The sequence below is a fragment of the Cherax quadricarinatus genome, chromosome 27 (assembly GCF_038502225.1).
Source record: "Cherax quadricarinatus isolate ZL_2023a chromosome 27, ASM3850222v1, whole genome shotgun sequence".
Taxonomy (NCBI): domain Eukaryota; kingdom Metazoa; phylum Arthropoda; class Malacostraca; order Decapoda; family Parastacidae; genus Cherax; species Cherax quadricarinatus.
Genome location: NC_091318.1, coordinates 18,836,427 through 18,851,596, shown reverse-complemented (window position 1 = coordinate 18,851,596; position 15,170 = coordinate 18,836,427). Strand labels below are relative to the sequence as shown.

Below are 15,170 nucleotides of genomic sequence, written 5' to 3'. Positions count from 1 at the left end.
TTACATGATGGTAGGATTGCTGGTGTCTTTTGTCTGTCTCATAAACATGCAAGATTTCAGGTACGTCTTGCTACTTTTACTTACACTTAGGCCACACTACACATACATGTATAAGCATATATATACACACCCCTCTGGGTTTTCTAATATTTTCTTACTAGTTCTTGTTCTTGTTGTTTATTTCCTTACCTCCATGGGGAAGTGGAACAGAATTCTTCCTCCGTAAGCCATGCGTGTTGTAGGAGGCAACTAAAATGCCGGGAGCAAGGGGCTAGTAACCTCTTCTCCTGTATATATTACTAAATGTTTAAGGAGAAACTTTCGTTTTTCCTTTTGGGCCACCCCGCCTCGGTGGGATACGGCCGGTGTGTTGAAAGAAGAAGAAAAGGTGAAACTTTCGCTTTTCCTTTTAGGCCACCCCGCCTCGGTGGGATACAGCCAGTGTGTTGAAAGAAAGAAGAAGATATACATGTATATATATCCTACGTAGTAGGTTGGTAAACAGCAACCGCCCAGGGAGGTACTACCGTCCTGCCAAGTGAGTGTACAACGAAAACCTGTAATTGTTTTACATGATGGTAGGATTGCTGGTGTCTTTTGTCTGTCTCATAAACATGCAAGATTTCAGGTATGTCTTGCTACTTCTACTTGCACTTACGTCACACTACACATTCATGTTCAAGCATATACAGTGGTCCCCCGCTTTTCGTAGTTCCCGGCAATCGTAAAATTCGCCAATCATAGGGGTATTTTCGTATAAACATGGACTCGCTTTTCATAGCTTGACTCGTGAGTCGTAGTTCGTCCGGGACACGTATGCACGGCATGGGCCAGGACGGCAGCCAGTCTGGCATTGTTTACCAGTGAGCGAAGGTCCCCTCGCGTGCTCCAGTGAAGTATTTCATAATATTCCATTTATTTTAGTGCTTGCAAGTACTAAATAAGCTACCATGGCTCCAAAGAAAGCTCCTAGTGCCAAGCCTGTGGTAAAGAAGGTGAGAAATACGATTGAATTTAAGAAAACCATCATTGAACAATATGAAAGTGGTACAAGTGTGGCTGAACTGTCCAGGATGTATAAGAAACCCTACACAACCTTATGTTCCATAGTGGCCAAGAAAAATGAAATAAAGGATGCTGTTGTTGCAAAGGGAGTAACTATGCTGACAAAAATGAGATCACCAGTACTGGAAGAGGTTGAGAAGTTATTATTGGTGTGGATAAATGAGAAACAATTAGCAGGAGATACTCTTATGACTTCGTTTATTTGTGAAAAGGCTAGGCAGTTGCATGAAGATTTGGTAAAGAAATTGCCTGCAAATAGTGGTGAAGTGAATGAATTTAAGGCCAGCAAAGGCTGGTTTGAGAGATTTAAGAACCGTACTGGCATACACAGTGTGGTAAGGCATGGTGAGGCTGCCAGTTCGGACCACAAGGCGGCTGAAAAATATGTGCATGAATTCCAGGAGTACATAAACAGTGAAGGACTGAAACCTGAACAAGTGTTCAATTGTGACGAAACAGGCCTCTTTTGGAAGAAAATGCCAAAGAGGACCTTCATTACACAAGAGGAAAAGGCAATGCCAGGACACAAGCCTATGAAAGACAGGCTGACGCTAATGTTCTGTGCTAATGCTAGTGGGGATTTCAAAGTGAAGCCATTACCAGTGTACCATTCAGAAAATCCCAGAGTGTTCAGGAAAAACAATGTTATGAAGAGTAAATTGTGTGTGTTTTGGAAATCTAATAGTAAGGCATGGGTCACGAGGGAAATTTTCGTTGAGTGGTTCAATGAAGTGTTTGGCCCTAGTGTGAAGGAGTATCTCCTGGAAAAGAAATTGGATCTCAAGTGCGTGCTAGTAATGGACAATGCACCTGCTCATCCTCCAAACTTGGATGACCTAATTTTCGAGGAGTTTGGGTTCATCACAGTAAAGTTCTTGCCCCCGAATACCACTCCTCTCCTCCAACCCATGGACCAGCAGGTTATTGCAAACTTTAAAAAACTACACAAAAGCAATGTTTCACAGATGCTTGACTGTGACCACAGACACTCACTTGACCCTAAGGGAATTTTGGAGAGAACACTTCAGCATCCTCCACTGCATAACCCTTATAGGTATGGCTTGGGAGGGAGTGACTACCAGGACTTTGAACTCTGCCTGGAGAAAATTGTGGCCAGATTGTGTCGACAAGAGGGATTTTGAAGGATTTGAGACTGATCCTAATGAGCCTATGTCTGTTGTAAAATCAATTGTGGCACTGGGGAGTTCCATGGGGTTGGATGTGAGTTTGGAGGATGTGGAAGAATTGGTGGAAGACCACAATGAAGAGCTCGCCACTGAGAAGCTGCAAGAGCTTCAGCAGGAACAGCAACACATCGCAGCTCAGAATCTTGCTGCAGAGGAGGAAGAGAGATGGAAGAAGGTGCCTTCTTCAGAAATTAAAGAGATTTTTACTATGTGGGGTAAGATGGAAAGCTTTATGGAGAAACATCACCCTAACAAGGTTGTTGCAAGCCAGGTTGGCAACATGTACAGTGACAAAGTCTTGGGCCATTTTAAGGAAGTGTTAAAGAGATGCCAGAAACAGAGCTCTCTCCACAGTTATTTTGTGAGACAGGACTCCAGTGACTCTCAAGGTGGTCCTAGTGGCATTAAGAAACAGAGAAGAGAAGCAACCCCAGAAAAGCAAATGGTACCTGAAGTGTTGATGGAAGGGGATTCCCCTTCCAAACTATAAACAATCCACTCTCTCTCCTCCTTCAGTCTCCCATACACTAAGAAGAATCTCCAATAAAGGTAAGTGTTATGCTGTTAATGTTTCATTCATCATTTCCCATTGTATTGTTTATGTACTACATGTATATTTCATGTTAAAAATTTTTTTGTTTTAATACTTCTGGGTGTCAGGAACGGATTAATTGTATTTACATTATTTCTTATGGGGAAAATTGATTAGCAAATCATAAATTTTGTTTATAGTAACAGCTCCAGGAACGGATTAATTACGAACAACGAGGGACCACTGTATATACACACACCCCTCTGGGTATTCTTCTATTTTCTTTCTAGTTCTTGTTCTTGTTTATTTCCTCTTATCTCCATGGGAAAGTGGAATAGAATTCTTCCTCCATAAGCCATGCGTGTTGTAAGAGGTGGCCAAAATGCCGGGAGCAAGGGGCTAGTAACCCCTTCTCCCGTATAAATTGCTAAATTTAAAAGAGAAACTTTCATTTTTCTTTTTGGGCCACCCTGCCTTGGTGGGATATGGCAGGTGTGTTGAAAGAAATGAAGAATGTACAGGTGTCCCTCAACATTCGCGAGGGTTAGGGGATCAAGAGCCTCGCGAATGTTGAAAAACCGTGAATGTTTGGTGCCCCAATATATTGTAGGGAAATATAATACAATACTGCTTAACTTGTTGAACCATGAACAATCATAAAATACATGAAAACGTCGTAAGTTGTACTAAATATATTCATGTTATGCTTTAATAACATGTATGTTATTAAATGCCACAGACTCCACCACTGCCTCCACCACTTCCTCAACCAATGCGAGTCCCTACTACCCTCCCTCCGACCCCCGCAACTGGCAGCCAGCCCTCCCACCACTCAGTGTGGTGAGTGTTTTGTTTGTTCATTATTTGCTATTAAACTACAGTATAATGTAAACACATTCATGACTGCATATTGGAATGGCTATTTGAACAGGTATTGGACGGTGACATCTTGTGTTTACTCTTGAACACAGCAAAGAATCAAACATTTCTGCTACTGCTAATAATAACAATAACAATAATAATAATAATAACAATAACAATAACAATAACAATAACAATAATAATAATAATAATAATAATAATAATACGATATAATTGAAGAAGGAAATTGTACAAAAATACGAGGGAGTGGTTGACACATCGTCAGTGTGGCTTTGTTTATGCTGGAGTGAACATTAGTCTCCCTGCTCTTCCAAACATTTCACAATAATTCAGCGGTTGAGGCAGTGATAGAGGCAGTGATAGAGGCAGTGATAGAGGCAGTGATAGAGGCAGTGATAGAGGCAGTGATAGAGGCAGTGATAGAGGCAGTGGTATTTACTAACATATACATATGTTATAAATAATAATAGTACATGTTAATATTATTAATAACATTTATAATAATAATAAATGTTATTCATAATGTACTATTATTATTTATAACATATATGTTAGTAAATATCACTGCCTCTATCGCTGCCTCTATCACTGCCTCTATCACTGCCTCTATCACTGCCTCTATCACTGCCTCTATCACTGCCTCTATCACTGCCTCTACCACCTCTACCACTGCCTCAACCACTCCAGTCACACTCAATCTACAAGCACCAAACAATGAATTATTGTGAAATGTTTGGAAGAGCAGGGAGACTAATGTTCACTCCAGCATAAACAAAGCCACACTGACAATGTGTCAACCACTCCCTCGTATATTTGTACAATTTCCTTCTTCAATTATATCGTATTATTATTATTATTATTATTATTATTATTATTATTATTATTATTATTATTGTTGTTGTTATTATTAGCAGTAGCAGAAATGTTTGATTCTTTGCTGTGTTCAAGAGTAAACACATGATGTCACCGTCCAATACCTGTCCAAATAGCCATTCCAATATGCAGTCATGAATGTGTTTACACTCGCCACACTGAGTGGTGGGAGGGCTGGCTGCCAGTTGCGGGGGTCGGAGGGAGGGTAGTAGGGACCCACAGGTGGCGGGGAAACTTGAATATGATTTGGCGGCTGGGAATTTGGTGGCTGGGAATTTGGCGGTTTGGAATTCGTGAATGTGTGAAGCCCGCGAAAGCTGAAAACGTGAATGTTGAGAGAGACCTGTATATATATATATCCTAGGTAGTAGGTTGGTAGACAGCAACCGTCCAGGGAGGTACTACCGTCCTGCCAAGTGAGTGTAAAACGAAAGCCTGTAATTGTTTTACATGATTGTAGGATTGCTGGTGTCCTTTTTTGTCTCATGAACATGCAAGATTTCAGGTATGTCTTGCTACTTCTACTTACACTTAGGTCACACTACACATACATGTACAAGCACATATATACACACCCCTCTGGGTTTTCTTCTATTTTCTTTCTAGTTCTTATTCTTGTTTATTTCCTCTTATCTCCATTGGGAAGTGGAACAGAATTCTTCCTCCGTAAGCCATGCGTGTTGTAAGAGGCGACTAAAATGCCGGGAGCAAGGGGCTAGTAACCCCTTCTCCTGTATAAATTACTAAATTTAAAAAGAGAAACTTTTGTTTTTCTTTTTGGGCCACCCTGCCTTGGTGGGATACGGCCGGTGTGTTGAAAGAAAGAAGACTGTAGGTAGTAGGTTGGTAGACAGCAACCACCCAGGGAGGTACTACCATCCTGCCAAGTGAGCATAAAACGAAAGCCTGTAATTGTTTTACATGATGGTAGGATTGCTGGTGTCTTTTGTCTGTCTCATAAATATGCAAGATTAAAGGTACGTCTTGCTACTTCTACTTACACTTAGGTCACACTACACATACATGTACAAGCATATACATACACACCCCTCTGGGTTTTCTATTTTCTTTCTTATTCTTGTTTATTTCCTCTCATCTCCATGGGGAAGTAGAACAGAATTCTTCCTCTGTAAGCCATGCGTGTTATAAGAGGCGACTAAAATGCCAGGAGCAAGGGGCTAGTAACCCCTTCTTCTGTACAAATTACTAAATTTAAAAAGAAAAACTTTTGTTTTTCTTTTTGGGCCACTCTGCCTTGGTGGGATATGGCCAGTTTGTTGAAAAAAAAATATATATATACACACACCCCTCTGGGTTTTCTTCTCTTTTCTTTCTAGTTCTTGTTTATTTCCTCTTATCTCCATGAGGAAGTGGAACAGTATTCTTCCTCTGTAAGGCATGCATGTCGTAAAGGTGACTAATATGCCAGGAGCAAGGGTCTAATAAGCCCTCCTCCTGTATACATCACTAAAGTTAAAAAGAGAAACTTTTGTTTTTCTTCTTGGGCCACCCTGCTTCGGCAGGATACAGCTGGTTTGTTGAAAGAAGAAGAAATGCATTTTCTTTTAAAACCTGGGTCTTGGCCAAGGCACATTCCTTGTGTGATGTCTCCTGCCTTGTAGGGTTGTAAGATGTTGCAGTTATAAGTCACAAAAAAAAAAAAACTCAGTGACTCCCAAGTCTGTACTGGACTTCCAATTTCCTTCTCTCTTCCTCCTGGACCTAGGTCTTGAGCTAGTCCTGGTGGTGGTGCTTTTTTGTCAGAAAAAGTCTGTAAAGTTTTTGTTTGATGATAACCAGGTCAGTTATGAAGTATTCACTAGAGTAACAGAGCTAGTCTTTCTACCCTTAAAATTAATGGGATCCCCATATTACCACTACCCCCCTATTCACCCATTTCCTCCTAATTCCTAAAGTATTTTATCAATAAACACTCTGAGAGGTTTTTTTTTTAATTATGAACACATCGATGATGAAAAAATGTACAGTCCAAGTTACACATGACTCGTCATTTGCTTACTAAAATTTATTTCAGAAATTTAAATAAAAAGAGGGCAAGTGTAATATAGGAGAGACCTGGGACATGATTAATGAACAGAGGAAAAGTTGCTTTAGGGACTGGAATATCTACAGTGTTTATTTTGGACTTAGCTTTTAAATTGGAATTTTGTTAAATTTGTGTAAAATTGGCCAAGTTATCAAGTTCTGTGTACTCTACAGGATAGTTTTGATACTTTAATAGGCAGTTTCTTGTGCTCAATCTGTCAATTTAGCACAAGAAATCAAATGAGCAATGGAACTGGTTTAAAATAGGACTCAAAGTGGGTGAAACTGCCGATGTATAAATTGTGTCCAACCCGCCAGCATAATTCAATAAATTTTTCACAAATTTTTACATTTTTTTGGTGTCATTACCCTCAGAAAAAGATTCTTTACCATTTCACAAGACTTTTTTTTAAATTCCTGACACTGTCAGCACTTTTAATTTTGGGGTTTCCAACACTTAAGGGTTAATGAAGGAAAATTCTAATGGGATGAATTTGTGAATTGGAGACAACCTCACCTTGGTTGGAAATATTAAATGGCGGACTCTGACCAGCTTCTTGAGCTGAAGGAGAGAGTGTTAAGTCTCCCACCAGCCTAGGATCAAGGTGGGCTACTGCCTCGCTCACTTTACCCAGTGATATAAGAGCCTCACCAGCATACAGGTGCCCCAAGAGCCTGAAATAGTTGAATTTTTGAGAAATACATCTTTTCTTCTCCCTTGCTAGGGAATATTTATTTTCCATTTCTTTCAATAAATTTTGATCACAGTATAACTTTTTTGCCAAAACATACATGAATGAGCCTTAATCATCAGTGAGATATGATATGATGAATTAAAAAATCAGATAGAAAAAAGTAAGTGTTGGATATACTGTACAATGAAAATTTATTAACTTTGGATGTTTGTAAGTATGAAACCACCTGTGCAGCGAGAAGACATTTCAGTGCACTGTTTCAATGTAAATAGTGGAAGTGTTGTGTAGTTTGTGAAGGTTGATGAGTGGTGGTAGTGAGGTAGACAGCCAGTGGGAATGGGGGAGAATATGAAAAGGAAAATATACAAAAACCTTAAGGGAAAAAAAAAGGAAAAACAAAAAATCTACATGATCACATAATACATATATGGCTTTAACATTAGAGAGAATATGGCAGGATATAGCATAAATATTCTTCTTAAAATGCGCACTTACTCAAAATACTTGTAATTAAAGTATGACACCCATCCCTAAAACCATGACCACAAAACAAGTCATCTCTTGCTCGTTAAGACATCCTTCAATCATCTAGCAAGTGATTAACATACATTCTTCAGGGTTTCAAGGGGTAAATTCCCTCCATGACTTATGGATGGCATCCTAAAGCTGTGGGAGTGAGCTGATATCCTTCCCCCTAGTAGATTTCTATCTCAGCCCAGAGGTTCTCAGTGGTGCTCACATCTGGGAAGTTTCCTGGTCAATCATTGAAAAAGAATACCCCACAGTCATGAAGCCACTGAACAAAAGATTTTACAGTGTAGCAAGGAGCATTGCTTTGCATAAAATCCTTGCACCACACTGAATGAAAGATTCCGACAAATCACAACTGACCAATTCTAGGTGCATTAGTACAGTTAATGCTACTGAGAACATTTTTCTAGGCTTCCCTGACACAATTGGGTCCTCAATGGATGCTCACACATATGTCACTACCTTCTATTTCCTTCATTTGATGGCCTGCCTTTTGTAATTTGATGATCTCTGCAACTGTTAGCCAAACTATCCAACAAACTGGCCCTGGAGACCACACACTGCAGGGGCACCACAGACAGAACCATCCACCACACAAGCTCAGAAGGATGAGCTACCAGTAGCCATAGGGAATCCATGAGATGTTCCACTATAAGTTGCCAGGCAGGTATAACATTTTGCTTCATCAACAACTTCAACAGGGTATTACTTTGGACTTCAAATTATGCTGGGTGCCATCCACCCATTATATTTTAATAACAACCACTATAGGTGAGTGGAAAGAAGTCAGAGACAATCAAGAAATACAGAAAAGAGCCCAAGACCCTAGATGAAGGAAGAAATGAAATACAGAATTTTCTTCTACAAGCAATAGGTCCAAACATGCCCACTAAATGGGTTTTCTGAATACTGAACAAGGGATGAAAAGAGCTCTTCCAAGAATCTGATCCTTATTACCATGCATAAGTGTTGAAAATTTAAAGCTGACTGGATTCAGCTTTCTCAAGTTATGAGTGAAATAAAATTGAAAGGATGGAGGAAGAAAATAAAAAAAGAAAACCAAAGTAAACAATTTTATATATAAACAGTTTAGTAATATCAAACTCAATAATTAATATACAGTGGTACCTTGACTTACGAGTGCCCCAACTTACAAGTTTTCCGAGTTACGAGCCGTCGCTTGGTTGATTTTTTGCTTCGAGTTATGAACCAAAATCTGAGTTACAAGCTAGTTTTCAGATATGCCACCACTCATAGGAGATACCGAGGAAACATAAAAAACCTTGATAATAACCAATGTGTAACATCCTTTCAATTTTGATACCACGGGTAGTGTCATCCTGCCAGAATGTTCTATTACGTATGCCCTAAGTAAAGAGAAACAACTCTGGAGCATGCGTAATACATGTTCAGCAGGCCGGCTGGTTGGGTGGCCAGCTGGCTGGCTGATTTGATTTGGCTGTCTGTATCTATCTGTCTCTGTCTCTCTAGTATCTGTGTCTGTCTCTATCAATGTCTCAATCTCTGTCTATCTGTCTCTGTCTACCTCTGTCCTTATCTGAGCGAGCTGAGCTCATCTCATAGTATTACGGGACGGACCTTTGATACTATGGCACTGAACCTAAAAGGGTTAAGGTTTCAAAACCATCCAGCACTACACATACCCTGCTGTGAAGACTCTCCTACCTTCTCACATACAGTTTTATAATTTATTAAACCCCTTGATTTAACAAACCTCGATATAAAGGATTTCTGAAACAGGCAAAATCCACTGAGTATATTGTACTCTTAACTCCATTTTCAAATCTCATTGTACAGTATATTAGACATACATCAAAATACTTCAGTACTTTTTTCCTTTTTTTTTTTTGCCATTTTTAACATTCTGATTTAAAAGACACTTAGAGAATCCTTCTATTAATGTATTTTTACATTGAAGGTTTACTGTATGATTTTTTGCCTCATTATCTAAACACTAATTGGGGCATCCTCCTGTGTAGTTTCCTTAGTTTATATATTCAGTAACAATTCTGTCTTATTTAGCTGTACTGGGCTCTTTGTCAGTCTTTTCATCACATCACAATCTGCACTAATCACCACACAACTTATTTTCTTATCTGTCTCTCACTACGTGGATGGCAGATTATCTCAGATGAAGTGTGGGCACTCTGCAGTACAAGCACATCTAAAATTTCCAATTTCCTCAGTACCATGAGAACTTCACACTTCTTGGTACCTCCAGCATTACTTATATTCCTCTTGGGTGCAATGCTGAGTATAATAAGATTCAAAATTGTTTAATACACACTAAGGCCCACAAAACCCTGAGAAAGTGAGTGTTTGGAGAGCTGTGCCTCTTCACTCAAACTCAGGTTCAACTTGAGTTGGAGGGAAAAAATCCACAGCATGGACTGCCAAAGATTTTGTGTTTAACTTTATGCTTCCATGTTCATGAAGTGTACAGATTATCAAGACTTGTTCAAGAATTATGCCAAAGAGGATGAAGCTTCTCAATTTTATTTAAGAGAGTTTGTTGTAATATTAATTTACTAACTTTTTACATCACTTCTTTGCTTTTCTCATATAGGCACTTGAACTCTTCTATTATTAAAACTAAATGAAAAACCACTTTCCCGGGTGTAGCTCATTCAGCCAAGTACACCTGTTCAATGTACTTGAAGGCCCTTGTAATTAATTAATTTTTTTTATTTAACCCCTAAACAGTCCAAACGTATATATACGTTCTTACCGCTAGCGCCCCAAACGTATATATACGTTTTAATTTTCCTGCCTCCAAATTTGACACGATTGGCCTGAGATGCCTGGTCAGCATAGAATGGGTCTTAACACTCGGTGTGCACCATATTAACCCTTTGACTGTTTCAGTCGTATATATGTCTTACGAGCCACCATGGTTGACGTATATATACTCATAAATTCTAGCGGCTTCAAATCAAGCAGGAGAAAGCTGGTAGGCCCACATGTGAGAGAATGGGTCTGTGTGGTCAGTGTGCACCATATAAAAAAAATCCTGCAGCACGCAGTGCATGAGAAAAAAAAAACTCCGACCGTTTTTTTTTAATTAAAATGCCGATTTTGTGGTCTATCTTCGTATTGTATCTATGGTTGTATTCTCGTTTTCTTGGTCTCATTTGATAGAATGAGAAACATATTATAGAAATGTAGCTCAAAGTAGGGGAAATGTTTGATTTTTGCCGATGTTCAAAAGTAAACAAATGCCATTTTCCAATAAATGTCCAAGTAGCCATTCTAATATGCAGTAATGAATGGGTTGACATTATTTATACAATTATTACAATATTGCAGTAGTCTGCATAACAGTAAATCTTCTATTTTTTGTTTGAATAAAAATTCAAAATAGAAAGCAAGAGTAATATCAGAGGGGCCTGGAGACATGGCAAAGAAAATGTTATTTTAGAGCCAGGAATGTCTGCATTGTTCATTCTGGACCCTATTTTGAAATTGTCGTATTTTTTAATTTTTGTGAAATTGGCCAAATTGCAAATTTCTGACCACGCTATTGGGTAGTTGATATCGGTAAATGGGCAGTTTCTTGTACTCAATCGATAGAAAAAATGGAGTTCTAAAGAAATAGCTATGAGTTTGGTCGAATAGAACAATGGAATTAGCCGAAAATAGGACTCAAAGTGGTTGAAATCGCCGATTCGTAAATATCACTGAGGTCGCTAACTTTGCAAGAGCGTAATTCTGTCAGCTTTCCATCAAATTTCGTTCTTTTACCTGGAGTTTACCTGGAGCGAGTTTCGGGGGTCAACGCCCCCGCGGCCCGGTCTGTGACCAGGCCTCCTGGTGGATCAGCGCCTGATCAACCAGGCTGTTGCTGCTGGCTGCACGCAAACCAACGTACGAGCCACAGCCCGGCTGATCAGGAACTGACTTTAGGTGCTTGTCCAGTGCCAGCTTGAAGACTGCCAGGGGTCTGTTGGTAATCCCCCTTATGTGTGCTGGGAGGCAGTTGAACAGTCTCGGGCCCCTGACACTTATTGTATGGTCTCTTAACGTGCTAGTGACACCCCTGCTTTTCATTGGGGGGATGGTGCATCGTCTGCCAAGTCTTTTGCTTTTGTAGTGAGTGATTTTCGTGTGCAAGTTCGGTACTAGTCCCTCTAGGATTTTCCAGGTGTATATAATCATGTATCTCTCCCTCCTGCGTTCCAGGGAATACAGGTTTAGAAACCTCAAGCGCTCCCAGTAATTGAGGTGTTTTATCTCCGTTATGCGCGCCGTGAAAGTTCTCTGTACATTTTCTAGGTCGGCAATTTCACCTGCCTTGAAAGGTGCTGCTAGAGTGCAGCAATATTCCAGCCTAGATAGAACAAGTGACCTGAAGAGTGTCATCATGGGCTTGGCCTCCCTAGTTTTGAAGGTTCTCATTATCCATCCTGTCATTTTTCTAGCAGATGTGATTGATACAATGTTATGGTCCTTGAAGGTGAGATCCTCCGACATAATCACTCCCAGGTCTTTGACGTTGGTGTTTCACTATTTTGTGGCCAGAATTTGTTTTGTACTCTGATGAAGATTTAATTTCCTCATGTTTACCATATCTGAGTAATTGAAATTTCTCATCGTTGAACTTCATATTGTTTTCTGCAGCCCACTGAAAGATTTGGTTGATGTCCGCCTGGAGCCTTGCAGTGTCTGCAATGGAAGACACTGTCATGCAGATTCGGGTGTCATCTGCAAAGGAAGACACGGTGCTGTGGCTGACATCCTTGTCTATGTCAGATATGAGGATGAGGAACAAGATGGGAGCTAGTACTGTGCCTTGTGGAACAAAGCTTTTCACCGTAGCTGCCTCGGACTTTACTCTGTTGACGACTACTCTCTGTGTTCTGTTAGTGAGGAAATTATAGATCCATCGACCGACTTTTCCTGTTATTCCTTTAGTGCGCATTTTGTGCGCTATTACGCCATGGTCACACTTGTCGAAGGCTTTTGCAAAGTCTGTATATATTACATCTGCATTCTTTTTGTCTTCTAGTGCATTTAGGACCTTGTCGTAGTGATCCAGTAGTTGAGACAGACAGGAGCGACCTGTTCTAAACCCATGTTGCCCTGGGTTGTGTAACTGATGGGTTTCTAGATGGGTGGTGATCTTGCTTCTTAGGACCCTTTCAAAGATTTTTATGATATGGGATGTTAGTGCTATTGGTCTGTAGTTCTTTGCTGTTGCTTTACTGCCCCCTTTGTGGAGTGGGGCTATGTCTGTTGTTTTTAGTAACTGAGGGACGACCCCCGTGTCCATGCTCCCTCTCCATAGGATGGAAAAGGCTCGTGATAGGGGCTTCTTGCAGTTCTTGATGAACACAGAGTCTGGCCCTGGGGCAGAGTGCATGGGCATGTCATTTATCACCTGTTCGAAGTCATTTGGCGTCAGGATAACATCGGATAGGCTTGTGTTAATCAAATTTTGTGGCTCTCTCATAAAAAATTCATTTTGATCTTCGACTCTCAGTCTGGTTAGCGGCTTGCTAAAAACTGAGTCATATTGGGACTTGAGTAGCTCACTCATTTCCTTGCTGTCATCTGTGTAGGACCCATCTTGTTTAAGTAGGGGCCCAATACTGGGCGTTGTTCTCGATTTTGATTTGGCATAGGAGAAGAAATACTTTGGGTTTCTTTCGATTTCATTTATAGCTTTTAGTTCTTCCCGCGATTCCTGACTCCTAAAGGATTCTTTTAGCTTAAGTTCGATGCTTGCTATTTCTCTGACCAGTGTCTCCCTGCGCATTTCAGATATATTGACCTCTTTTAGCCGCTCTGTTATTCTTTTCCGTCGCCTGTAAAGGGAGCGCCTGTCTCTTTCTATTTTACATCTACTCCTCCTTTTTCTTAGAGGAATAAGCCTTGTGCATACATCGAGTGCCACCGAGTTAATCTGTTCTAGGCATAAGTTTGGGTCTGTGTTGCTTAGTATATCTTCCCAGCTTATATCGGTTAGGACTTGGTTTACTTGGTCCCACTTTATGTTTTTGTTATTGAAGTTGAATTTGGTGAATGCTCCCTCGTGACTAGTCTCATTTTGTCGGTCTGGGGCTCCTCGCATACATGTCTGAACCTCAATTATGTTGTGATCTGAGTATATTGTTTTTGATATGGTGACATTTCTTATCAGATCATCATTGTTAGTGAATATGAGGTCTAGTGTATTCTCCAGTCTAGTAGGCTCTATTATTTGCTGGTTTAAATTGAATTTTGTGCAGAGATTTAAAAGCTCGTGTGAGTGAGAGTTTTCATCAGAGCTGCCTCCTGGTGTTATTACTGCAACAATATTATTTGCTATATTCCTCCATTTTAGGTGCCTTAAGTTGAAATCCCCCAGGAGCAAGATGTTGGGTGCAGGAGCTGGAAGATTTTCCAGACAGTGGTCAATTTTTAACAGCTGTTCCTGGAATTGCTGGGATGTTGCATCCGGAGGCTTGTAGACTACCACAATGACTAGGTTTTGGTTCTCGACCTTTACTGCTAAAACTTCCACTACGTCATTTGAGGCATTAAGCAGTTCTGTGCAAACAAGTGACTCTGCAATGTACAGGCCAACCCCCCCCTTTTGCCTGTTCACTCTGTCACATCTGTATAGGTTGTAACCTGGGATCCATATTTCATTGTCCAAGTGATCCTTTATGTGGGTCTCAGTGAAAGCCGCGAACATTGCCTTTGCCTCTGCAAGCAGTCCACGGATGAAAGGTATTTTGTTGTTTGTTGCTGGCTTTAGACCCTGTATATTTGCAAAGAAGAATGTTATCGGACTGGTGGTATTGTTGGTACTGGGGGGGGATTTTTTTTCCGGCATTAGTATCTGTATCTGTTGGTTTGGAGTGGAGGCCATCGACTGTGGTTCCACTCCAGGAATGACTGGATTTGGTGTACGATTTCTGCCATTTCCTGCCAGTTTTTTTTCCTTCCTGGCACTAAAAAACCTCTCCCTCTTGAGTGGCTGTGGCTACCCAGGTTTTCCCATGGCCTGGATGTTTTGTATCTTTTCGTCCCCTTTAGATGGTATGCCTGGCAATTTAAGTTATAGCACAGTCTTTCCTGTACTGAAGAGGTACACATTTCAGGGTGAAAAAGCTTACAGGAAGGGAGTTTGCATTTTCCTGTTGTCATATGGGCATGGCATTTTCTAGGGTGGTCATAGTTGCACGTCCCATCTGTTTTTCCAGATTTCCCATGCCAGCAGATACCAAGTGCATAGTATGTGCACAGGCTTGGTTTCCGCTTGCCTTGGGTTTCTGTGACTGTATTCCCTGTTGGTGCATGTTTCCCTGTCTTACTTCTATCCTCCCTAGCACCAACAATGGAGCTCCCACCAGT

At 40.5% G+C, this 15,170-nt stretch overlaps 1 protein-coding gene across 5 annotated transcripts in view; it reads right to left on the bottom strand.

Moving 5' to 3' along the window:
- Positions 1 to 15,170, bottom strand: part of Not10 (CCR4-NOT transcription complex subunit 10) — a 188,746-nt gene that overhangs the window by 100,797 nt on the left and 72,779 nt on the right. For 4 of the 5 annotated variants that reach the window (XM_070089062.1, XM_053780045.2, XM_070089063.1 and 1 more), the window contains one exon: positions 7,103 to 7,260. The exons of the other annotated variant lie outside the window; for it this stretch is intronic. In XM_070089062.1, coding sequence (XP_069945163.1) covers positions 7,103 to 7,260 — 158 coding nt within the window. The remainder of the gene's footprint in view (positions 1 to 7,102; positions 7,261 to 15,170) is intronic. 5 annotated transcript variants of the gene reach the window in all.